At 41.3% G+C, this 26,611-nt stretch overlaps 1 protein-coding gene and 1 non-coding gene across 2 annotated transcripts in view; both read left to right on the top strand.

The window, feature by feature from the left end:
* The window catches only part of tmprss15 (transmembrane serine protease 15), a 103,182-nt gene that overhangs the window by 14,811 nt on the left and 61,760 nt on the right, over nucleotides 1-26,611 (top strand). Inside the window, exons 4-9 of the mRNA XM_048540111.2 lie at nucleotides 7,901-8,052; nucleotides 8,160-8,222; nucleotides 9,170-9,217; nucleotides 10,580-10,699; nucleotides 14,203-14,311; nucleotides 23,831-23,940. Coding sequence (XP_048396068.1) covers nucleotides 7,901-8,052; nucleotides 8,160-8,222; nucleotides 9,170-9,217; nucleotides 10,580-10,699; nucleotides 14,203-14,311; nucleotides 23,831-23,940 — 602 coding nt within the window. The remainder of the gene's footprint in view (nucleotides 1-7,900; nucleotides 8,053-8,159; nucleotides 8,223-9,169; nucleotides 9,218-10,579; nucleotides 10,700-14,202; nucleotides 14,312-23,830; nucleotides 23,941-26,611) is intronic.
* On the top strand, nucleotides 20,547-20,674 carry LOC125457370 (U6atac minor spliceosomal RNA). The gene has a single exon (XR_007248610.1). It is a non-coding gene; the product is annotated as a U6atac minor spliceosomal RNA (small nuclear RNA).

Raw genomic sequence — 26,611 nt, 5'->3', positions numbered from 1 at the left:
CTGGTCTATAATTACCAGGGTTGACTCTACTTCCCTTCTTGAACAGTGGAACCACATTTGCTATCCTCCAGTCATCTGGCACTATTCTTGTAGACAATGACGAGTTAAAGATCGATGCCAAAGGCTCGGGAATCTCCTCCCTGGCTTCCCAGAGGATCCAAGGATAAATCCAATCCGGCCCAGGGGACTATCTTCACCCTTGGGTGCACTTCCCGCAGATGTAGTCAGCAGGGACACTAGTGGTGACCCTTGCCTCCCACATTCTGCAGGAGGAACATTCAACTGCCCCGACCTCCGTTTCCGTTATTCTAAATTCCCAAGACTTAAAAAATAAAGAATAAAAAATAAACTTGTTACCTTACCAATCAGGCACACAGAACCTTTTTCTTTGGTTAGAGGAGGAGGATGGGTGGGACACACTACCCGAGTAGTGTTTCGGGTAACGCAACCACACAAATATATTACCTCACTCACTCACCAGTCCCGTGTCGGCTCCTGCTCAGCGTCCCTCCGCCTATTCACAAGGTCAGCTTTTTAAAGATTCAAAAACAGTGACTCACCATCTTCCCGACAGGCCCCTGCTCCAAGCTCCCGCTCGCGCTGCTGCTACAACCAGAAACTATCTACCTTGTCCCTAAAAGCAATCCTCTACATTTGATTCCATCCCCATCTGACCACGCCCTGTTCGCAAAACGATGTAGCAACTCTGGGATATCCCGGATTTCACTGGTATCCCATGTATTTGTGTCATCTTTAACATACCCACCTTCGACCAAAGATCATGCTTTACCACACATCCTCCTGTTACTCCTGCCCTCACTTGTGGTCACCCACCTCAGCTTCTAACACCACTAACCCTGCATGCCTCCAAAATGTCCAACTGTATAGAGAGCAGTAGTTATGGTCCTCGCTTTCAGCTCCCTTAATAATGGTATCTCTTTCATTCAAGAATAAAGCCAGGTGGTAGTTTGCCCAATGTTCATCTCCTTGCCCTTTATGTAAAGCACATCCTGACTCTGACCAGCCAAAGCAGCTGACTGAACATGTCCAAGGCCCTGGACAAGGTTCAGAGGCTACCCTTAACTTACTGTATCATGCTCTCCTCATTGGAGGCTATCTCCCAAGCAGGCAAGGCAAGGATGTTATGAGCACCCAGGTAAGTTCAGAGTGACTGACCACTTTGACAGGGAGCGAAGAGCTCAGAGATGCAACCTGCCAGTCCATGAACTGGATGTGTGGCCCTGAGCACACAATGTCCTTGCTGTAGTGTTACAATGAGAATTACCAGTGCAGCTCGAGGAACAGGATTAAAATACAGAACAGTACTGTAAGTGGTTCAGGGATGTACAATGAAGGTTTGTGGAGGCTGACGCATGCTGGATGACAATGTCTGTGGAAGTGGTCTGCATGTTACTAGCGCCAGTGAAACCTGACGTCCAGCTTGGCAGTCCTTCAACACAAACCACAAGCTAAATTTGCCAGCTGCTCGCTTAAAATGGCACGGTGGCTCGGTGGTTAGCACTTATGCCTCACAGCCCCAGGAAACTGGGTTTGATCCCTCCCTCGGGCTACTGCCTATGTGGAGTTTGCACATTCTCCATGTGTCTGTGTGGGTTTCATCCAAGTGCTCCAGTTTCCTCCCACAATCCAAAGATGTGTAGGCTGGGTGGATTGGCCATGCTAAATTGACCATGGTGTTCAGGGATATGTAGCTTAGGTGGGTTATAGGGGGATGGGTCTGGGTGGGATGCTCTGAGGGTCTGTGTGGACTTGTTGGGTCGCAGGTGCCTGTTTACACACAGAGGGATTCTGTGATAAATTCACCTCAGGTTTGCTCAAAGTCCAGTCAAACTCCTATAAGAGCCAGTCAGACTCCTCTAAGATTCTGCCCACACTTTTGCAGGATCTGAAACACAAAGGACAGGTCACAGCAGTTCATCTTAATGAAACTAGAGGAACCCAATGCAAACTAATATTCGTAACTATCCAAAAATTTGGGACCGTTCTATCCAGGACACCCTGGTCCACACTTCCTCCACCCTCAAGACTCCCCCATGGAACCATCGTCTGCAACTGCAGACGGTGTAACGCCTGACTGTTTACCTCCTGCCTCCTCACAATCCAACGCCCAGACGTGCCTTCCAAGATGACTCTTCTTCAGAGGATTATGAGTCTGCTTAGCAATGAGATATTCTGACGACTCAGTGTGCATAAGGTTTCACTGACATTTCGTCCCCTGTGATGAAGCTTTGTGGTAATCTGCCCCGGAATGTTATAATCTGCATAAAATTAAAACACCGCGGATGCTGGAAATCTGAAACAAATGCAGAGAATGTTGACTCAATCCAACAGGCCTGGCAGCATCTGTTATTCCTGAAGAAGGGCCCTGAAAAGCCTGAAACGTCAGCTTTCCTGCTCCTCTGATGCTGCCTGGCCTGTTGTGTTCCTCCAGCTCCACACTGTGTTATCTCTGGCTCCAGCATTGGCAGTTCTTACTACCTCTTATTCCTGATGCTCTGTGTCTGCTGGATCTGACGGTTTTATATCAGTTTATTTCTCTCAAGTTTCAATCATGGCAAGCCGACTACCAATATTGCAACAGTTGTTCCTGTATATTGCTTAAATGCTGTTTCAAAATTTGTACTTTGTACATTTGTACAGGTTGACAGGGCTGTTAAGAAGGCGTACAGTGTTTTTTAGCTTTTACTAATAGAGGGATCAAGTTCCGGAACCAAGAGGTTTTGTTGCAGCTGTACAAAACTCTGGTGCGGCCACACTTGGAGTATTGTGTACAGTTCTGGTCACTGCATTATAAGAAGGATGTGGAAGCTTTGGAAAGGGTGCAAAGGAGATTTACTAGGATGTTGCCTGGTATGGAGGGAAGGTCTTACGAGGAAAGGCTGAGGGACTTGAGGCTGTTTTCGTTAGAGAGAAGAAGGTTGAGAGGTGACTTCATTGAAACATATAAAATAATCAGAGGGTTAGATAGGGTGGATAGGGAGAGCCTTTTTCCTAGGATGGTGAAGGCGAGCATGAGGGGGCATAGCTTTAAATTGAGGGGTGATAGATATAGGACAAATGCCAGAGGTAGTTTCTTTACTCAGAGAGTAGTTGGGGAATGGAAAGCTTTGCCTGCAACGGTAGTACATTCGCCAACTTTAGGTACATTTAAGTCGTCATTGGATAAGCATGGGCGTACATGGAATAGTGTAGGTTAGATGGGCTTGAGATCGGTATGACAGGTCGGCACAACATCGCGGGCCGAAGGTCCTGTACTGTGCTGTAATGCTCTATGTTCTATGTTAATTGTCCTGAATCATGAGTTTCTTTTTCCTCCTCTCGGAATATTATTTTCATTGTTTATTCCATATCTTTAACTTGAACTCTTTTTCTTGTTGCCTGATTTCTATTTCGCTGGAATTTTCCTTCAATTGGATCTTTTCACTGATGTTAAAGTGATGCATCTGCCACTAAATTGCCATATTTTTGAAAGTTCTCCAGCTGTCAAGGCTCGTTGCACTCAACTCTTCTTGCTGGGCATGCATTGTACTTATAATTCTGCTTGTGCCATATCTTGTGCAACTTAATAAGTTCAATGATGTTTTTGGCTTTTGGTGATCTTTCAGGAGGATGCAATGACATTTTGGTGCCTACCCATAAGATCTTGTTGGAAGAATCCTTCATGTTTTCCCATGGTCCTCTCCAATTCCCTGATTTCTACCCATGAGGCAAATTGGATTGCCTGTTCAATGTTAAATCCTCCTTGGATTGAAGGAAGCCTAATAACTGCTTCCCTTCGCATTGACTACTATACAGTCTCTTTAATCCATTCTTCAAGGGTCCATAACCTCAAAATCCTGTGGAATGACATAAATCTGCTATGTAGGTTTCTATTGGTTCTCCCAAATCCTGACATTGCTGATAAAAACTTGCCCATTCTTTCACTAAATTTCTTTTGGGACTAAGGTGTGCTTTAAGTGTGTTAATCATTGCATCATGCTCCATTGTACTTTCTTGCACACATTATCAGCTGTTGAACCTACAGCACATAAAAACATGCTGAGGTGACGGTGGAGCCCCTTTGTGTCTAAACCTGAGGCCATTCCATTTTGCACTGCCATCTCCAAAGCTCTCACATCTGTCCTAATAGTGGGCTTTGCACAATGTCAAAAGATCGGGTAATGGCAAGGCCTCCACAGGAGTTGCCACTCTTATGGACTATTATCTCTAGCTAACCTATGGGAACATTGGGATATCTCATTCTTACTGCTGAAGCATTCCTATCCACTGCTTTTTCTCCTCAGAGTATTGCCCAGTTGTGGTTAGGCTGCAAAATCTTCCAAGATTCTACCTTCTTGCTCTGTGGAATCTTCTCACCTAGTAGCCCCATAATTGAAGTCTTCTGAGTTCCTGTCCTGCCTTCAGAGCCTTTCCTTCTCAGCTGTCTCGATTGGATTCAGTGTTTATTTCAGAGCCTGCCCCTGGAGGGTTTCTTTTGTTTTGACCCCTACTTGCCCATGATTTCAGGTGGGTTTTAAGCCAACAACAACTACAGTAGTGGTCTGGAATTCGACTGTGGATAACTGCACATACACTGTACTTATAGCTGCTTGCTACTTATAACTCAGCAAAACTCTTACAAGGCCATAAGAAACAGGAACAGGAATAGGCTATTGAGTCTACTCCACTAATCAATCAGAGCATGGCTGAACCGACATTTCTCATATCCACTGTCTGCCTTTTCCCTGTAACACCTGATTCTGTTACTGAGGAAGAATCTATCCCTTCTCTACGGGATGCCGCCATCAGAAACATATTCCCCTCCCCGTCAGCTTTCGACGAGGACCGTTCCCTGCGGGACAGCCTGGTCCACTCCCCCGTCACTCCTGACACACCTCACAGCCCCAAGGCACCTTCCCTGCAACTGCAGATGGTCTAACAACTGTATAGTTACTTCCTCCCTCCTCAGTATCTAATGCCCCAAACACAGCATCCAGGTGAAACAGCATTTTACCTGCAATTCACAAAATCTCGTCTACTGCATTCGCTGCTCACAGTGTGGTCTCCTCTGCACTGCAGAATTGAAGCGTAGACTGGGTAGACACTTCACTGAACACTTACATTCTATCTGCAAAAAAGAAACTGAGCCTCCAATTGCCTGCCACTTCAATACAACACTCTGTTCGACGGCCAAAATCTCTGTCTGAGGCTTGTTACCGTGCTCTAGCGCAGCTCAACGCAAGCTAGAAAAACAATACCACATTGTCCACTTTCTGGACTCAATGTTGAGTTCAACCGTTTTAGAGTTTGAGGCTCCTACACCCATGTCGTTACCCCGAACCCCACACACAAGGCCTTGTTACCACATACATACAGCAATTGTTGGCCACTAATAATCATTAGCAGCTATTCATTCTCCCAGGTTGATCATTATTACTCCTTTATCTGTCTTTCTCTGTCTTTGAGCTCCATGTCCACTTATCGTTTACTTCTTAACCCCTCCTCGCACCCTAATTCCTGCAAAAAACATTAACGTTTTCCTTGATACCATCAGCTCTGAGGAAAGGTCTCTGGACCCAAAACATCGACTCTGTTTTCTTTCCACAAATGTTCTAGGCCTACTGAGCAGCAGTTTCTGTTTTTTTTTGTTTCTGATTTGCAGTATTTTTTTTAAGAACCTCTCTATTTCAACCTTAAAAAATACTCACAAGGCCTCTGCCCCCCACAGCTCCCTGTCATAAGCTGTTCCAAGGACTCACAACCCACTTTGAGGTGAAATGATGTGTTAGAACAATGCATTATTTACATTTGCCTGTAGTACATACTCAAACACAGCTCTCTGGTGCTTTGACTGAAACCTCTCTTTTCACACAGCCTGTATAGACTGGTGTCTCCTCTACGACTATTGTGAGTATCTTGTGATCAGTTACACCCTAATCATTCATGTGACTTTCATTAACCACTGTACATACAGTACACACATCTACCACCTACTTATCTGTGGTAACAGAGAGTGATTGTTGAAGAGGTAGTAGGAACTGCAGATGTTGGAGAGTCTGAGATAACAAGGTGTAGAGCTGGATGAACACAGCAGGCCAAGCAGCATCAGAAGAGCTAGAAAGCTGACATTTTGGGCCTTGACCCTTCTTTAGAAGCATCTCTTTCGTTTCAACCTAAAAAAGACCTGATGTGAACTCCGGCCTGAAGCTCCTGCCTTCACAAAATATATATGTTAGTGTATACAAAATACGCATGATTCACAAATATAATGTGCAGCCTCTGTTTTGGGTTGTTCAAATTCATGCCTATGAATTGCTCTCTGCAATCAACTCTCAGTAATGCCACCTATCATTCTGCTCACAAGATTTATGTTGCAAGATGCTAACAGCTTTATAATTTATAGACTGAATGAGGTTGAATTCTGCAAAGCATTTTTCACAAACTCAGGATGCCCCAGGGAATGTCAGTGAAGTACTTTATGAAATATCAGTGTGTAACGTAGGAAAACTCGCATGTGGAACAGAAACACAAGAACTGATATTGATCCGATAACTTGATGTAAGGCTCTGATTGAGAGATGAACATTAGCTTGGACAGAGGGAACTGCCCTACTCTTTTGTTTTACAGAGTCCTGAGGATCTTTTGGAATCATAAAATTGTTACAGTGCAGACGCAGGCCATTTGGCCCATTCAGTCTCTGTGGCTCTCAAAATGAACGTCTCACCAAGTGCCATTCTCCTACCTTCTCCCCTTCTACCCAAGAGTCAAGGCAGGGCTTTGATTTAAAACTAACCCTGGTGCAGCCAACTTAGCAAAGTATTATTGGGATTTTGAAACAAATTTAATATTTTTCTTTGAATCTGTTTTAGGTAGGAAAAGGCTGTTTGACTGAACACATGGAGGCAAATGTTAATGCAAATGGAACTTCCTCATGCATGTGATACTGCACGGTGAATTAAACATGACAGAAGCAACTCTAAATTAACAAGGCAAAAAACTCTCATCAGTTGGAAATTAAAAGGCTCACTAATGAACCCTCCCGCTCCCCCCAGCCCTGCCAATGCCCCTGCCAGCCCCCAAGGGTGAATGAACTCTAAATCAACTACTTTCTTCTATTTCCTTCGTATAATCTCATTAACAATTACTATAGCTGTGGTCTGGTTAGCTCAGTTAGTTGCAAGTTAGTATATAGTGCTAACCATTTAGGCTGGAATCCACACAGGTAGATTGTACATTTGGGACATGCTCCTGAGAAAGGAAAGTAATGGCAAATCATTACTACTTAAAACTGAAAGGCAAATAGCTCAAGATGAACCTCAGGATGGAGTAAATCAGTGGTTATCGCTGCTACCTCATCGCATCAGAGACACAGGTTCAATTCTAGCCTTGACTGACTGTCTATGTGGGCTTCCTTCAGGTGCTCTGGCTCCCTCCCACACTCCAAAGATGTACAGGTTAGGTGGATTGGCCATGCTAAATTACCCTGTAGTGTCAAAGGGTGTGCAGGCTAGGCGGGTCAGTCATGGTAAAGCAGCATTGCGGGAGTAGGATAGTGGGTCTGGGTCAGGTTGAGTGGTATTCCCAGGCCTGGTGCAGACTTGGTGGGCTGAAAGGCCTCTTTGCACACCGCAGGATTCTATGAAACATCAACAGACAATGAGCTATGCGCATGCCTTCAGTTACAGCACATTATTTGGGTTCATTAGTCTCAGCCCTTGAGTTCACTCAGTCACATTCCCCCTTTGTGAAACTCCTGTAAGACAAGCTTTTGACCAAAATCTATTGCTTCAATGTCAAGGTTATGATTTAGTTGTCACTCTAACGAAGCAACTTTGGATGATTTTATCAAGTTAAGGCTACTGTACAAATGCATGTTGTTGTTGCTTCTTATATTTTGCAGAAACGGGACCGTGATTGTACTGTTCAATCTTTATTTCTTCACCACTGTGCCAAACATCAAGGTGAAGACTGAAATGCTGACCGCCATCGAAACTAATCAAGGATCATATCTGGGAAAGTTCCGAATTGACACAAACAGCATTCAGATTACAGGTAGAGAAATGGGCTGAGTCCAAAACAGCTTGGTGGTTCAGGAGTAGAATTAGACCTTGTCTCTAATTCAACACTGGGATTTGATGTTTAACTGATGTTCTCTACAGACTTCCCAGCACCAGGGGAATCGACAACTCAACAGCCACCAAGTAAGCCAACACCCACAAAAGGTGAGTATGATTTAGTCAAACTATTTGTTGTTTGGTTGTCCAGTCATTCACAAGTCATGGGTGTCACTGGTCAGGACACTATTTATTGCCCATTGATTATTGCCCAGAAGGTAGTTAAGAGTCAACACATAGCTGTGGGTCTGGTGTCACATGTAGGCCAGACAAGGTAAGGATGGCAGATTTCCTTGCCTAAAGAACATTAGTGAACCAAATGGGTTTTTCTTAACAATTAACACTGGTTTCATGGTCACCATTACAATCTTAATTCTTATTGATGTTAAATTCCAATCTTAGCCATGATGGGATTCATACCCCAGGCCCCATAACATTATCTGGGTTTCTGGACTGATAGTCTATCAATAGTACCACTGGGCCATCACCTCCCCTGTTCTAATAATTATCAAATACTTGCTTTGTTGCTAGTTTTAAGTGTATTTTCTGAAATTCTATGATTATGTCTCCTGTACCCACTGCAGTTGGATGTTTGATATACCACTGAATCAAGAGGCACATTGTCAAAGGTTTTAATCTACACTCAACAGGGCAAATGCAAGAACATCACTTTTTAAACAATCACATTTGAAATTCTTATATTTGTCCTGAAGAGTGCATGGCAAAAGCCTTCAGCCTTTCTCTTCAGATAACAAGGTGTAGAGCTGAATGAACACAGCAGGTCAAGCAGCATCAGAGGAGCAGGAAAGCTGATGTTTCAGGTCTAGACCCTTCTTTAGAAAATGAAGCCTTTCACTTCAGCAAGATTCAACTCTGAAATGATGGGGATTAATGATTATCAGGATATGCAAGAATGCAGAGCTGAGGTTCAAATCAAATTAGCCATGATCTTACTGAATGATAGTAGAGACCCAAAGAACTGAGTGAAGTACTTCTGCTCCTTGTTCGTATATTTAGAACAGTAACTGATTGTTTTATTCTCTATATTCCCCAAGAAAACGGACAGCAAAGCAGCCAGCAAGTAAGCCAAGTGTCAACGCCAGGTAAGTTTTGATCTAGCAGGAGTAAAGTTGTGAACTCAACTTCACCACTATGTGTGTAAATATGTTTATTTTTACACAACACCTCAACACAACAGAGATCTAGCAAACCAACAACAACAGCATAAGCATTCAGAACGAGGTTAGTGAGTTCATTGGCAAAGTGGGGCCAATTTTATTCCTGAATCTCATCAGTCTTCCACCCAAAATGATGAGAAGATGAAGGGGCCTTGAGCCGATTTATTTCCCACATACACAGATGATGTTTGGCATACATTTATAAAATTGATAATGTATGATTCACGATAATAAAAAAAATAAGCTTCTCATCCAGCCTGGATCAGCTGATGCCACTATAACCACCCAAAGTTAAGGGCAGTATTACTAATCCTGAGTGCATTTCAATGACAGTGAACTGAAAATGTGTGCTTACTTCTAGGATCTGAGTGTTATCGGCAATTCCAGATAATTCAACTTAATTGTCTTGAAGTTGGGAACCTTAATGCTTTAAGGATTGCCTAATGGAGAAATGTTCTGAAACAGCTTTAAATGCCCTCAAACATTTGTACTGTCTTCACAGAAAAACACATAAAAATTCTTTTGGGAAATGCTGGGGAAGCAAAGTTCTTTGGGGAACGATGAATCGATAGAAACTAGCACTGGGGAAAAGTATAATGCTGTCGAACTAAATATGGTGTAAATCTGGAAATAGCCGAGGCCTGATCATTTACATTCCAGTGTATTCGAGGATGTTGGTATGGAAACAGTGGATGTTTCGGTTGTCATCTTCCAACATTCTGCAGATACTGGAACCATCCTGGCAATTGGAGGCTGGAAAGATGACCCTACTGTTCAAAAAGAAGAATGATAACCAGGAATTTCAGACCAGTTAGCCTAACATCAGTAGTATAGAAAATGCTGAGTCTATAATAAGGAACAGTTGTAAAATAATAACAGTATTAAACAGGGTCAGCATAGATTTATGAAAAGGGAATTGTAGTTTTCAAACCAGTAGACTTTCTTTTTGATGATGCAAGAAGTGGAATAGATGAAGGAATACCAGTGGATGTGGTACATTTGGATTTTCAGAAAGCTTTTAAAAAAATCCCATAAAAGGTGTTACTGTCCAAAACCAAGGTACAAAATGTGGATGATAATATACTGGCGTACTTTGAGAAATGGTTTGTAGACAGGAGAAGGAAAGCGTGGATAAGTGGGTTGTTTTCAGAGTGCAAGGATTGACCAGAGGAGAACAACAAAGATTAGTACTCATATATCAGCTAATCACAATGTATTCAAAGATTTGGACGGTTGCACTGTTACTACAACTGAACTGCATTTATTGCTCTTTTTCTTTGTGCTCAGGACATTGCCTTCCAGGAAACAGAATATGTGCTGATGGTATAACCTGCATCGACAAGGCCTTGTTCTGCAATGGAAAAACAGATTGCCCTGACAGCTCAGATGAAGACGAACAACATTGTGGTAGCTATCCAAAATACTTCTTGTTCATCCAATTGTAGGAACTGCAGGTGCTGGAGAATCTGAGATAACAAGGTGTGGAGCTGGATGAACACAGCAGGCCAAGTAGCATCAGAGGAGCAGGAAGGCTGACGTTTCAGGCCTAGACCCTTCATCAGAAATGGAGGAGGGGGAGAGCATTCTGAAATAAATAGGGTGAGAGGGGGAGGCGGATCGAAGATGGATAGAGGAGAAGATAGGCGAGTGGGAGACAGGCAAGTTAAAGAGGCGGGGATGGAGCCAGTAAAGGGGAGCATAGGTGGGGAGGTAGGGAGGGGATAGGTTGCTACTTGGGATTGAACAAAAGTATTTTTTTTATTCAGATGATCGTAAATCTTTGAAATTCTCTAAAACAGAGAGCTGAGGAAGCTCAGTTTTTTGAGTATGTTTAAAGTAAATATTGATTCATTTCTTAAGCAGATCTTAGAGAAGAAGCATCTGTGGCAGTTTACTTAATCTGTGTTTTGGCTGGAAAGTGACCATTTTGGAGATCAGTGAGTTCGGACAGGTCAAGAGGGTGGGATGAGGTTAGTAGGTAGGAAATGGTGGTGTGGTTTGAGGCGGGAGGAAGGGATGGGTGAGAGGAAGAACAGGTTAGGGAGGCATATATATTTTGTGAAGGCAGGAGCCTTAGATTGGAGTTCACATCAGGTCGCTTTTAGGATAACCTGAAAGAGATGTTTCTGAAGATGGGCCTAGGCCCAAAATATCAGCTTTCCTGCTCCTCTGATGCTGCCTAGCCTGCTGAGTTCATCCAGCTCTATACCTTGTTGACTCTATTTCTTGTCTATTCTTGGTTTGTATTTTCTAAATGAGGGCCTCCTGATTACATCCCTGCACGAGCAAGGCAACGTCTTCAGCACTGAGCCTGAACTTCACATCTGAAGAAGAGTTGCGTCAAATTTGAAATGTTAACTCTGTTTCTCTCTTCACAGACACTGCCAGACCTGCTGAGTTTCTCCAACACTTTCTGTGAATCAATTCAGAGATCCTTGCCTTTGCTCCTACAGACTACATATGGCGCGCACACGCATTGGCAGATCTATAAGCTGTGACCAGCAAGGCTCTTTTTTTAAACTTCTGTCCTTACCAGCTTGAGTCTTTGTATCATTTTGTTTTCTCTCATTGCCTACAGGAATTTGTGATCTTTAACTCACTGATCTCCAAAATAGTCACTTTTCAGCCAAAACACAGATTAAGTAAACTGCCACAGATGCTTCTTCTCTAAGACCTGCTTAAGAAATCAATCAATATTTACTTCAAACATACTCAAAAAACTGAGCTTCCTCAGCTCTCTGTTTTAGAGAATTTCAAAGATTTACAATCATCTGAATCAAAAAAATTGTTCAATCCCAAATAGCAACCTTCTTATTTTTAATCTGAAAACCCCTAAACAGGGGAAATAATTTGCCAGCATCTACCCTATCACTCCCTTTAAGTATTTTGCAAGTTTCAATGAGATCACCTCTCATTCTTCCAAACTCTAGAGAATATAGTCCCAACTTGCCCAATATCTCTTCTTCGGACAATTATTGTCTCATTGTGGCCAATACCTTAGGAGATCTGTTGGTTGTATGTTAAATTTTTATGGTGCTCTAGCAGGGATTACCCATTGAAAATAATTTACAGCACTAATACTTGTTGAAAAAAGAGAATTGAGAAGTGCTTAAATTAGATGGAAACAAAAGATTATGGGTAAGATGACTTGTGGCCATCAGTGTTCTCAAGGGTCAAGGCTGGGCCCACTGTTGTTTGTCATTTATACAAACAACTTGGATGAGAATTTAGGAGGAATGTTAAGTTTACAGATGACACCAAAATCGGTTGTATAATGAATAGTGAAGAAGGTTATCTAAGATTATAAAGGGATCTTGATCAATTGGACCAATGGACTGAGGAGTGGCAGATGGAGTTTAATTTGAATAAATGTGAGGTATTGCAATTTGGTAAGTGAATAAGGGCAGGACTTACACAGTTGATGGCAGGGCCCTGGGTAGTGTCGTAGAACAGAGACACCCAGGTGTTCAGGCATATGGTTCTTTGAAGGTTGCAGCATGGTGAAGAAGACTTTTAGAACACTTGTCTTCATTGCTCAGGTCTTTGATTGTAGGATTTGAGGTATCAAGTACAGGACATTAGCGAGGCCAGTTCAGTGTACTTTGTATAGTTCTGGTCGCTTTTTTAGGAAGGACAGTATTAACTCGGAGAGGGGTCTGAAAAGGTTTACCAGGATATTGCCAAGACAAGAGGGTCTGAGTTATAAGGAGAGGCTGGATAGGCTAGGACATTTTTCACTGCACTTTAGGAGGTTGAGGAGTGATCTAATAGCGGTTTGTAAAATTATGAGGGGAGAAGGTAAGGTGGGCTGCAAAGACCTATTCCCAAGCTGAGTTCAAAACTAGGAGCATATTTTAAAGTGAGAAGAGAAAGATTTAATAGAGACTTGAGGGGCAACTTTTTCACACAGATAGTGGTTCGTATGTGGGAAAAAAAACCTGCCAGAGGAAGTGGTAGATGTAAGTACAGTTACATTTAAAAGACATTTGGACAGGTACATGAATTGGAAAGATTTAGAGGGATATGGGCCAAATGCAGGAAAATGGGGCTAGTTCAGTTTGGAGAAACTTGGTCGGCATGGACGTGTTGGATCAAAGGGTTTGCCTCTGTTCTGTGTGACTCTATGATTTGGAATATCGTGCACAGTTACGAGCTCGTATATCACAAAAATAAATGCAAAATATTCAAACATGATGTACCAAGACAATAAACAAAACTGAGAGGGTTTAACTGTCAGGAAAAAATGAACAGGTTTGGCTTTTTTGCCTGGATAAGATTAGGCCAACAGGTGACTTAATAGAAGTCTTCCAGAGGATGTAAAGGCTGGATACGGTAGAGATAGAAAACATACTTCCACTTGTAGGAAAGATCACAAACAGCAACTATAACACACGATAGGGTAAGATGAAGTAACAGTGAGGCCAGGCATCATATGCAGAATGGTCAATTTCTGTGCCATATGTTTCTATGTACCCAGAATTCAACTGAAAGATCAATTGTTCCTTATTCCCCATTGGCTTTTGATTCTGGAGTAGCCAATGTCTCTAGCGGCTCTGGATCTCCATTCAATGCTGGATCCTCTCTCTGTGATGTAGATACTTTGGAATCCCATGCCTCTTTACCCCTTCCCTCATTCTCCAAGTAAAAAAGGCAGATGTTCCCAGTTATCCGAACATAAAATTTAAAAAAAAACAAAAGTGTATAATTGTTGACGCACTGCTTTCTCCTCTTGTTGTGCGATCCAGGGCATCATCGGAAATCTTACCCCTTCCTGTTGCTTTCAAAAGCTAGTGCATGAGCTGCAGATTTCCAGCATTTTCTGTTTCAGTTACAAATTTAGCTTGAAACTGTTGGTGAATACTCTGCATTGGTTGAAGATGTAAATGAATGTTCCTTTGGATTCTCCACAGCTACACCCTGTGATGGAAAGTTTCTGCTGACTGGTACATCTGGTTCCTTTCATTCAATTAATTTTCCCAAGCCATACAACCCTAACACTGTCTGCCAATGGATTATAAGGTAAGTAACTGGAACTTTTCTTCACCTGAAATATTAAATTGATTATTTCCCCTGCTCCTTGACTCACACCTGCTGCTTGACTTCCTTTTCAGTTTAGTTTCAAAATAAACAAAAGACTTACACCATCCCATTTGATGCTTTTGGTTTTATTGTGTGCATCACTAGCTAGGCCAGCATTATTGCCCATTCCTAATTGCCCAGTCAGCAATTAAGAATCAACCACATTGCTGTGGGTCTGGAGGCCCATGAAAGCCAGACCAGTAAGGGCAGCAGTTTCCTTCCCTAAACGACATTAGTAAACCCGGTTTTTCTGACAATCAACAACAGTTTCATTATCATCGTTGGACTCTTAATTCCAGATTTTTAATGAATTCAAATTCCATGATCTGCCATGCCAGCATTTCAGCATGGGTCCCTGGATTACCAGAGATTCTAGATTAATAATTCGGTTATAATACCATTAGGTTGTCACCTCCCCAATAGCTGTTGGTCTGTGGTCCAGTGAGTAATACCCTACACATCTGAGTTAGAAGGTTATGGGTTCAATAAAGCTGCAGTAATACAATCTAAGTGGCTGCAGCAATTTTGGTGCTGAGGGAATGCTGTCATGTTGGATGGCACTGTCTTCTAGTTATAAAGCATACCTTTCTGGTTAAATTAAAAAGGATGTCCTGGTACTAATTCAAACTAGGGCAGAGGCATCCTAGCCACTGTCTTTCCTTCAATCTACTTCGTGTCAGATAAAGAGGTCATTGGTCATTATCGGTCCCTGTACAGTAATCCCACCATGGGAGGCAATGGCCTAGTGGTATTATCCTTTCTGAGAATCTGTGTTCAAATCCCACCACAGCAGATGGTAAAATTTGAATTCAATAAAAGGAAATCTCAAATTAAATCTTATGACGACAATGAATTCATTGTTGATCATTGACGGGGAAACCCCATCTGGTTCACTAATGTCCTTTTGGGAAGGAAATCTAACATCCTTACCTGGTCTGATCTATATGTGACTCCAGACCCACAGCGACGTGGCTGACTTTGAGCTGCCCTCCAGGAAATTACAGATGGACAATAAATGCTGCCTAGCCAGTGACACCGTCATCTTGTTAATGAATGTAAAAAGAACAAAACAGAACCCACACAAGTGCTGATATAGAATAAGACAGTTGGAGCCATATTTACTTCATATCTCTCTTCCCTTGGACTCTGATGCTTAATCTGTTTCCCTCTTCACTCAGCTGTTTGTGGAGCCTAACAAAATGTTATTTATGGAATCTTGCTCTTCCTAAATTCAATCCCACCATTTTGAAACTGGAAGAACAGAAGAACATAAAAAATAGGGGCAGAAGTAGGCCATTCAAACCCTCAAACCTACCTAGCCTTTCAACAAAACCATAGGCATTCACTCCACACTCATTTCAGCTTTTCGTCGCCCTCAATTCCCCAATGTTTCAAAAATCAGGGTTCCTCTTCAGATGAAGGGGAACATCAAACGTCAAGCAAATTCATCCTTCATCTAAGATTCACCATGAATGATCTTGAACATATGTCATCAGATAGAGATTAGGAACAGAAAGTCTCGTTATTTTTCTATCCCTTCTCTTACCCTTAGGCCAATGCTCATGTCCTGACAGTTATCAATAATGACCAAAGATCTGCATTTAAACAGCAACTTTTACAACCTCACAGCCAAGGAAGCATTTCCCGAAGCCATAAACACTGTTGTAATGTAAGAAGTGTTGCAGCTAGTAGTGATGTTGAACCAAGTAACTCAAACATCGGGCATCAAATCATGATCCCTATGATGGGGGGAAGGTGGCACATTTACTCAGAAAAGATCAAAATTGCTACACCAACAATTATCAACTCCATCTAATTCATCTGCTATCATCATGCACAGAACGAAAGGAGCTGGTCCTGATGACTATCTGCTGCATGTTTGTAAGGATTGTTATTCTGGCACTGAAGCAGAGATTTTTCTGGCTAAAGTGGTAGAATATGGACCATATTTTAGTGACCTCATAGCTCAAGCTGCCTCTCAGTAATACGGCGAAAAGAAATTTAACACAAGGATATGTACAGACAAATGACCTAAATTTTGGTCAAATAGGCAATGTTTGAGAAGCATTTTTTATTCATTCATGGGATGAGGGTGTCACAGATTCTCAGAAAGGATAATACCACTAGGCATGGTATTTATTGCTCATCCCAAATTGGCCAGAGGGCAGTTAAGAGTCAACAACATTGCTGTGAGTCTGGAGTCTCATGTAGGCCAGATCAGGTAAGGAGGGCAGTTTCCTTTTCTGAAGGACATGAGTGAACAGAGGGCTTTTCCCCTGATAATTGACAATGGTTTTATGGTCATCATAGACTCTTAATCCCAGATAACTATTGAATTCAAGTTCCAACATCTGCGATGGTGGGATTTGAATCTGGATCCCTAGAATGTTATCTGGATCTCTGGATTAACAACCTAGCGATAATGCCTCTAGTCCATCACCTCCCCTCATGAGGCAAGATCTAAAGGCAGAAATAGAGGTGGAGAGACAGATAGATTTAAGCGGGGAATTTTAAAACTGAGAGGCTCAGTATGAAGGCACACTGACAACTGGTAAAGAGCAGAAGTGGAGAAATGCAGAGATCTCAGAATCTTTAGAGACAAGAAGAGGTTAAAGAGATTGGGAATGATGGATGGTATGGGATAGCAAAGCTCAAGGATTATTTGAGAATGAGAATTTTTAAAAACTTTATCCCAGTTAGGTCACTAGGCACCATTGGATGATGAGTGAATGGGACTTGATGCAAGTTAAGCTAAAGGCAGCAAAAACAGCAATAAGCTGGAGATCACAGAGGGTGGATGTTGGGAGTCTGGACAGAAGATGATTGGATGCTCAAGTCTAAAGTAACAAACAAATGTTAAACTTTAGGCTGTGGAGATCTCAGTGTCATGAGAGTGTTGTTTTTTGGAAACTCTTTCGGCTGTTCCCATTTTAAATTGAACACAGTGGATTGACATTAATTTAAGAGATCACCTTCTGCAGATAAGCTCATTTTGCAAAAGCACTTCTATTAAGACAAGGGGGAAAGAATCATTTTACATCTTTGCATGCTTCTGCTAATAGTCCAATATCTGCTCAGTCAACCTCATCAGACTTCTGTTCTTCCTTGTATTTTTTTCCTTAAACCATTACATATGCAGGTGAGTCTCTGGGTCTACTGCTTCTGGGAGTTATAATTATTGCTTTGTTTACCGTCCCTCACTGCCTACGTAATAAATTTGTTTCTACTAGCTTTATGAAGAGAACAGATGGTACATTAAGACCATTTAAAATACTTATGCATTATTGCATTGTCACTACATGAGTTGCAAGAGGTGCTATCGCACAGTAAATAGTGTTCTTATTTCCCTGCTCCCAAAGCTGTAGGTTGAAGTCCATTTAAAGACTTGTTGGTCATGAAAAACATCCATGATGCAGTTTAATACGTTGATTATCAGTTTGGAAATCCTTCCACCACATGCCCCCATGCTTAAAAACACATTGCAATTAAACTTCTAAGCACAGTTAATGAACATGGATATAATAATGTAAAAAAAATTTCAAAATCAAAGAAGAGATGGTAGAAACTGCTGATGCTGGAAAATCTGAGATAACAAGGTGTAGAGCTGGATGAACACAGCAGGCCAGGCAGCATCAGAGGAGCAGGAAAGCTGACGTTTTGGGTCTGGACCCTTCTTCAGAAATAAAGAACAGTCCAGATCAAATTGTCAGCTTTCCTGCTCCTCTGATACTGCCTGGCCTGCTGTGTTCATCCAGCTCTAACCCTTGTTACTGCAAATCAAAGACTATGTGATTAACATGCCACTCATGGAAACAAAAAAGTGAATAAGAAAATTACTGAGCACTTTTAATGAAGAGCCACAGAACTCAAAACATTAATTCTGGTTTCTCCCTGCAGATGTCACCTGACCTGCTGAGTTTATTCAGCTATTCCTGCTTTTGATACAGATTTCCAGTCTCTGAAGTTCTTTGTTTAATTTTATTTCCTCTGAGAGCCTCCATTTCTTCATTGGTTATGGATAACTTCAGCTATTTCTGCTGAGTGAGTCACTTTCAATGATATAGATGAGATGGAACAGAATGAAACACAGAGCACTTAGTTTTATTTCCATGTGTGTGCTTTGTATCCCATATTAGAAGAGGTTGACCAGTCACCTACTGCTGAAAGAGAAAAACAGCTGCTAAAGTTTAGGCTTTTAGTAAAGCTTACATTAAGAGCATGAGACAAAGATTGATGACAGTAAACTGGGGAAATTTGTTGCAGCTGAACAGTAAAGATTGTTGTCAAAGAATTTATAAAACTGGAACCATTAGATGGCCCTATGGGACAGGAGCTTCACTTGCCAAATAAAGCAACCATGCTTGACAAAGGATATGAGCAACAGCTGAAAGTAAGGTTTGGAGCATGCGAAATCCAGGGAGAGATAGAATAGCAAGAAGACTGTAAAGTCATTAAAAAATGGTCTGTCCAGATTGACATCAGATTTTCTCATGATTTTGGATAACTTTAAAAAATGTCATTCGTGAGAAGTTGGAATCACAAACTGAGACTGCTCAGGAATTTCCCCTGTTGAAAATTAGAAATATAAGTGTTGTTTAAGATGGGCAAGAGAGAAAGAGAAAGAAATTAATTTAGAAATTATTAATCTGTTCAGCTAACATCTGTTGCGGGGACGTTATTGAAATCTATAATTAAAAACAGAATGGAAAAACAATTAGAGAAACTTGAACTGTTCAGACAGCATCCTGTCTGGCAGACCTAATTAAGATATCGAATAAGAAACCAAGGTAGTGGACAAGGGAATGTCTAATAATGCGGTCCGCAGGAACTAGCAAAAGACATTTGTTAAGGTATCAAATAAAAGACTATTAACTAAAATTAAATCACATGAAAATCAAGGAGAAAAGATTAATTTCACCTCTTAGAGGGTCAATAACCTTTGGAATTATCTAACAATGGAGACTAAATCATTCAAAATATTCAAGGCTAAAGCAGACAGTTATTTTGGTTCACAACAGAGTCAGAGACTACTGGAGACGGAAGGAAAATGAAGTTATGGCCACAGTCAGACAATCAGCTCAACTACCAGCTCATTGAATGGTAGACAGACTCGAGGGAATAAATAACATCCTCCTGCTCTTACTTCTTGTATTTGTATATAGGATGAATTATTGTTGAGAGATTGGCTAAGTAGTAGAAGACAGAGGGTGGTGGGAATCTGGAATGCCCTGCCTGGAGGGTAATTGAGCTGGAAAACTTCACAGAGTCCTTGCATGAGCACTTGAAATGTCATAACATTCAGTGCTATGGGCAATGTGCTGTAACGTGATACAAGAGTGGACTTAAAATATTGCTTTCTCAGCACAGACTCATGGGCCAAAGAACCTTTTCTGCATTTTATGATTTAATGATTCTAACTTTGCCAATGATTGATGTTAAGGTATTAATGTACAAGGGAGCATTAAATTATACAAAGACTTTAAGAGTTTAAGCAAGTGAGCAATTAACTGACATATAAATATCAATGGAGGTGACTACAAGGCCATCAACTTTGGATCAAACCAAGTGGATCCCAAAAATAATTAGATTGTGAACAATCACAGACATTTTATGATTCATATTTGAAGATCACTAAAATGCACTTCTTCAGTCAAATGTTAATTCTTATATTTGGAGTTTGAACATAAAGGGGGAGAAAGCTTTACTGTACCTAAACAAAGTCCTGTAGAGGTCATATCTATTTACCAGCCCACCCACGAGATTCCGTATATCCAAGGCCACCAATGTGAATTGATCAGAAAGTTGCCAGGGTTTGAGGGGAGGGGTTTAATGAGCCAGGTTTACTTTAACCAAGAACATGGAAGATTGAGAGACAAAGACCAAAATATTATTCTTTTCAAGGTTGCTCTTGAGAGTTTCTTGATTGTTACTTTTTGACATTTGGGGCTACATGTTGGGTTTTGGAGGCTACCTTTTAAATCTCACTAACTCATTTTTCAGGCAAAACAGTAGCAAAGTAACAATCCCTCCTGTATTTGTGTTGACGTAAGAAGTGTGTGGACACTTATAGAAACAGAATTAGAATAATTACTTACTATCCTGAATAATAATCAATCTCCTCTAAACTCTATACCATGACAAACCATGGTATAAAGCATTAACGAGGCTGCATCCTGTGTAATATGAAGAGGGAGGAGGTTACCATCCCACATTGATAAGGATGAAAGGGATCATAGTATCTTTACAACACACAGATGGTTAAGGTATTACAATCTACTTGGTGACATTGAACCGTGTTTTTAAACAGGGAGGTGATAGCCTAGTGGTATTATTGCTGGACTGTTAACCCAGAGACCCAGGTAATATTCTGGGGACCTAGGAATGAGCCCTGTCAGGGCAGATCATGGGATTTGAAGTCAACAAAAGCTGGAATTAACAGTCTAATGATGACTGTGAAACCATTGTTAATTGTTGGAAAAAACCCATCAAGTTCCCTAATGTCCTTTAGGAAAGGTAATCTAACATCCATATCTGATCTGTCCTACATATAACTCCAGATCCACAGCAATGTGGTTGACTCTTTACTGCCCTCTGGGCAATTAGGGATGTGCAATAAATGCTAGCCTAGCCAGCAATGCCCTGATCATGTGAATGAATAACAAAAAAATGTGGTTACTATGTAGCTTTAACAGTATTGAGATCGGCATAAAACAACCATAAGTTAGCAACCGCAGTTTTTTTTTTCAAAATAACACACACTTCTACATGTGAATAGTCATCGCCCTGAACTCACCTTCTTCAGAGTGCTGAGATCACATTTCATGGATTTCCTTTACATAGCCACAAAGTACATTAACCAGGCAGCTTCTGGTCCTTTTGTTGCATAAAATATCTCAGTCTCAGATTGAAATGTAACAATTAACATGGTTTTTAATGCATTAGGATCCAAGCGTCCATTTTATCCAAGTCCAGTAGCAGCTGCATTTAAACAACCTTAAATGAAAGATTCCACATTCATTTGCAAGGAATTCATTATCTCAGTGCTTTAACTTCCCTTGAATCTCAGTTAGCTGAGTGTTCCTTTCTCGACAGGTTATCAACTCTTCTGTTTCACTCTCCCCTGCATACATCTTGTAGCCCCTCCTCCCTGTCAATCCTCTTTCACCTGCCTTCTTCCATCCCCAAACCCCAGCCCAGATCCAGCAGATGCAATGGGCAGTCTTGGCATAATGCTCCACTCCCAGCCTCAGCAAAGAGTGAACCTGACCCTGGCTTTGACTAAAGGCAGCCCCAATGATCCCATTTACTGCTATTACTTGTTTTCCTAACTGTTTGTTGCACCTCCATTCAGAAGTTGTTTCTCCCCTTCCAGGTGGAAGGAAGGTGGTGGTGGATAGAGACTGAAAAGGATTCTTTTCAAGAAGGAAGCAAACAGCTCTCAGATTGGAGTAGTTTCCATTTCCTAGTATTGTGTTTGTGAGGGTGACTTTTCTCTGATTGGTCACCTCCACTGGGGGATTTTCTGGGGAGTGGTGGGCATATATACATGTATATTTATCACCTGGTCTATGTATTTTGAATGCTGTTTTAAGGTGATTAGATTGAGACTAGTGGGCTTTGAAATGCATTGATTGGTTAGAAACTGAATTATTTATCATGTGTGCAAAAATTTAGGACAAGGGTACATAGCCTTAAAATCAGGGCCAGATAGCTCAGGAAAGAAGTTGGGAAATTCTGCTTCATAATAGCAGACAAAGTGTGGAGCCCTTTTCCAATGAAACCAAGCTCAAATAGTATTTTTAGAATTGATGAGAATAGTTGTTTATTAGACAAGAATCTAAAAGGATATGGGACCAGAGCAGAATGATAAAGGCCAGATCCAGATGAGTTGTTAGAAAACAGAACAACTTCAATGGACTGGTGGGTCTCCTTTTCCCTCAAAGCATGTGTTAGATGACTGAGAACCATCCAGAATGGACAGTATTTTTTTATTTGCTGTATGTCAAGCTGTTGTTTTAGACAACAAGTCCAAGAACAACTCCTTCCCTGCTGTTATTAGACTTCTGAAAGGATCTCTCAAATTTTAAATTTGATGTTGATCTCGATCTTTGTGCACCTTCTCTGTAGCTGTAACATTGCATTCCTAAGTCTTTTCTATTACGCTAATGCACTTTGTAGGGTATAATATGCCTGTACTGCATGCAAAACAAAACCTTTTACTGTACCTAGGTACATGCAACAGTAATAAATCACATCAAAATTTACTCAAGACGTAACATTTTGCTTCTGAAGAAAAGTAATTTCAGACTTGAAATGTCAACACTGTTTCTCCCTCCTTAGTGACTGCGAACTACTGAGTTTCTTCAGCATATTCCGTTTTTATTTCTGATTTCCAGCATCTGCACTATTTTGCTTTCATTTCCCTGAACCAGTGAGTTCAATCAGGAACAAAAGTTTCCACAGCTCCTTTCAGTGAAATGTCATGTCATTTGCTCCCAGACAATGGTTAACAACCCTATAGAATTGTCCTTTAGACTCCAAGAATAAAATCTAATTATTTTCATGGGCGTTGCTGTGAGCTAAAGAGCCAAGAAAATCATGGAAACTCAGAAGGAAAACCAGTAAAAAAAAATTGTGAATGATGCATACTCGCCTAACTTGTCTTGTATACTTCAGACAAGTGCTCTAGTATGGCCAATATGCCCATTTCCAATTATTACTGTTTTTAACTGCTATTTTTTTCCCCTTCTGTTAAATTGATTTCCTTTTTGAGTTATTCATTATAAATGTGTTGAATATCAGGGAGAAACGGTGTTTTGAGGAGAGGGATTTGTGTCTTAAACACTCCATGAAATGACCGGCCAAAGTTGAAAAGCTTCAATGTCAGAAGCAGAATGTGAGCCTGGCCTGCAAAAACAAAACTGAGGATCTGCATCTTTCAGAATGCAGTGCACTTGGTGTGGTCTGTCAAGTGAGTATCTTACTCATGAGAAACTTAATTGACACAGTCCGCATCCAGATGAAACAAATTTTCTTCACGTCCTCCGGTTATAAAGTAAGGACGCTTATAGCACAATGGTAGTGTCATTACCTTTGAGCCAAGGAAAGCCCTGGTTCAAGACCACCTGTTCTAGAAGTATGTGATAAGATCTCTGAGCAAGTTGGTTCTCTATAAAGCAGCCCATCAATAGCTTCAGCAATGCTTTAACTAGTTAAGTGCTGTCTTGCTTTCCAATTAATGAAATTGTGTGACATTCAGGTAGTTATAGCAGAACATTTGGAAAATCATGATCTAATCAAGCAGCATCAGCTAGGTTTCATGAAAGGGAAATTATGTCTGATGAATTTACTACAGTTTTCAAGGAAGTCTCAACTAGACTATTAATGTGACAAGGAAATTGAAGCTGATAAGTTATAAGATACTGCAACTTCTAATGCACCACATGTGTTTGTAACTAGAGTTGAACCAGGATTTTACATTCAAGTGAGTTTCACAGACTTCAAAATCGAGTTAAGCATTGACTACCTCGACCTGTACCAAGGAACAGGATCCAGTAAAGAATTAATTGGTATGTAACCAATTGATTTTTGCATTCAATTTATGTTCTTTTTCTTTGTGAACTGAAGGTGAGGGGCATTAATGCTGGAGTATGAAAGTTTATCCCAAACCACCAGGTTATAATCAGTGATGCAAAAGCCATTTTCTCTTCAACTACAACCCACTGCCATTTGAACGGGACCCTTTATTCAGGTGGTTGAGGTTCCTGCACGCCACAGTCAATAGACATCATGGGACTCCAATGCTAATATGGACCCTATAAAGAAACAGAAGGTGCTGGGTAAACTCAGCAGATCTGGTAGCATCTATGGAAAGTGAAGCAGATTTAATGCCTTGCGTTTAATAGGACTTCTTCAGAACTGAAGGGGGCAAGGTAATAATAATTTAGTGTTGATAAAATGGCAAGATGAACACATGGAACAGATGGTGAGGGCACCCAGACCAAAAGGCAACAGGAAGGCTAATGGTAAGAGTGTTTGTCAGTCACATTTAGCTGAAGGTGGCAGAAATGGCAGGGGACAATCTTTGAACGCTAAGGCTGGGGGATATAATGTGAGGACAAAAGGGATCCATGTCGATGTCCTGCGAAAGGGTGAAGGCAGAAGTGTGTGTGATGACTTGGACACCTCTGTTGGTCCTGACACCCAGAGCGGAACAGAGAATTCTTGGTTGAAGAAAATAGAGGATATGTCATTTTCTGAAGAAGGGCCACAACCCAAAACGTCAACTTTCCTGCTCCTTCTGTCTCTATTATGACATACAAGATGATCAGCGGATTACATAGGGTGGACAGTGAGAGTCTTTTTCCAAGGATGATGACTTCAGCTTGTACATGGGGGCATAAGTACAAATTGAGGGATGATAGATTTAAGACAGATTTCAGAGGCAGGTTCTTTACTCAGAGAGTGGTAAGGGTGTGGAACACCCTGCCTGCCAATTAAGTTAACTCAGCCACATTAGGGGCATTTAAACAGTCCTTGGATAAGCATATGGAAGATCTTGGGATAGTGTAGGGGGATGGGCTTAGATTAGTTCACAGGTTGGCGCAACAATGAGGGCCGAAGAGCCTGTTCTGCGCTGTATTGTTCTATGTTCTATGTTCAATGTTCCTCTGATGTTGCCTAGTCCGCTGTGCTCCTCCAGCTCCACACTGTGTTATCTCTGACTCCAGCATCAGCAGTTCTTACTAACCCCATGGTAGGTAGCATCTTTGGAACAGTTGGGATGGAGACAGAGAAACTGAGAGAATGGAGTGGAGTCCTTTCAGAGAAAAAGGTATAATCAAGGTAAGTGTGGGAGTTGTTGCATTTGTAGTGGAGAGTCTATCTCCAGAAATTAAAACAAGTTGAAGAAGGGAAGAGATAGACCAGGTGAAAATGAGAGAAGGGTGGAAATTGGAAACAAAATTAACTAATTTGAGAATAGAAAATAGCTTTGACAATGTAACGAATGTACCAGAGAAAGAGTGATGGTTGCAGGGAAGTGTAAGACTGGAGCAGGGAATATGCCACGTACCCCACAGGGAGACAGACATAAGTGGAATCCATGCAGGACATCACAATGGCACCTTTGACTTGTAAAAAGTGAGATGAGTTAAAGGAGAAGCTGATCAATTTGAGAAAAAGTCCAGGTGAAGGAGGGTGGTGGTGGATGAAAGAGTGCATTCCTCTATTTAAACGAAGAGACAAAGAGACTAATCTGGTGGGGCAGGTGGAAGTGTAGAGGAATTGCACATCCATGATGAAGAGGAGGCAGCATGGAGCCAGGACACTGGGAATTGTGGGATTTGTAAAATGTCAGAAGAATCATAAAAATAAATATAGTCATGTTGTCATTGAGCTATACAGCATGGAACAGAGCCTTTGGTCCAACTAGTCCACGCTGACCATGTTCAGAAACTGAACTAGTCCCACCTGCCTGTGTTTGTCCTATATCCATCAAAATGTTTCCTATTCATGTACTTATCCAAATATCTTTTAAATGTTGTAACTGTACCCACATCCATCACTTCTTCTAACTGTACTTTTGACAAATAGTACTCTGTCTGTGTAACAAAAGTTGACCGTCATATCCTTTTAAAGCCGCTCTCCTCTTACCTCAAAAATACAACTCCTAGTTTTGAACTCGCTCATGCAAGGGAAAAGGTCCTTGCTATTCACCTTATCTGTGTTCCTCATGATTTTATGAATCTCAATAAGATCACTCCTTTACCTCCTATGCTCCATGAAAAAAGCCTCAACATATCCGGATAAAAACTGAAAGAACTGTGGATGCTGTAAATCAGGAACAAAAACAAAGTTGCTGGAAAAGCTCAGCAGGCCCGGCAGCATCTGTGAAGGGAAAAAACAGAGTGAATATTTCAGGTCCGGTGACCCTTCCTCGGAGCTCAGAGCTCATAAATGGCACTGAGCCAATTTCTGGTCAGATTCAGCCCATAAGCTTTCTCATTAAACACAGCAGTGTTCTGAGAAAGGGTCACTCAACCGAAAATATTAAATCAGATTTCTCACCACTGATGTTGTCAGATCCTCACTGAGCTTTTCCAGAAATTTCAATTTTAGATCTTCCTTCTGCTCGAAGCCATTTCCATTCCCTATTTTATGTTTTCAATCAAACTGTTTGCATGTACTATGAAAACCCCTGTGATCAGTGCATCCCAATGTCGGGCCTGAACCTGAATC

The sequence above is a fragment of the Stegostoma tigrinum genome, chromosome 12 (assembly GCF_030684315.1).
Source record: "Stegostoma tigrinum isolate sSteTig4 chromosome 12, sSteTig4.hap1, whole genome shotgun sequence".
NCBI lineage: Eukaryota > Metazoa > Chordata > Chondrichthyes > Orectolobiformes > Stegostomatidae > Stegostoma > Stegostoma tigrinum.
Note: the sequence above shows the minus strand (reverse complement) of the source record. Positions and strands in the feature narration are given on the sequence as shown.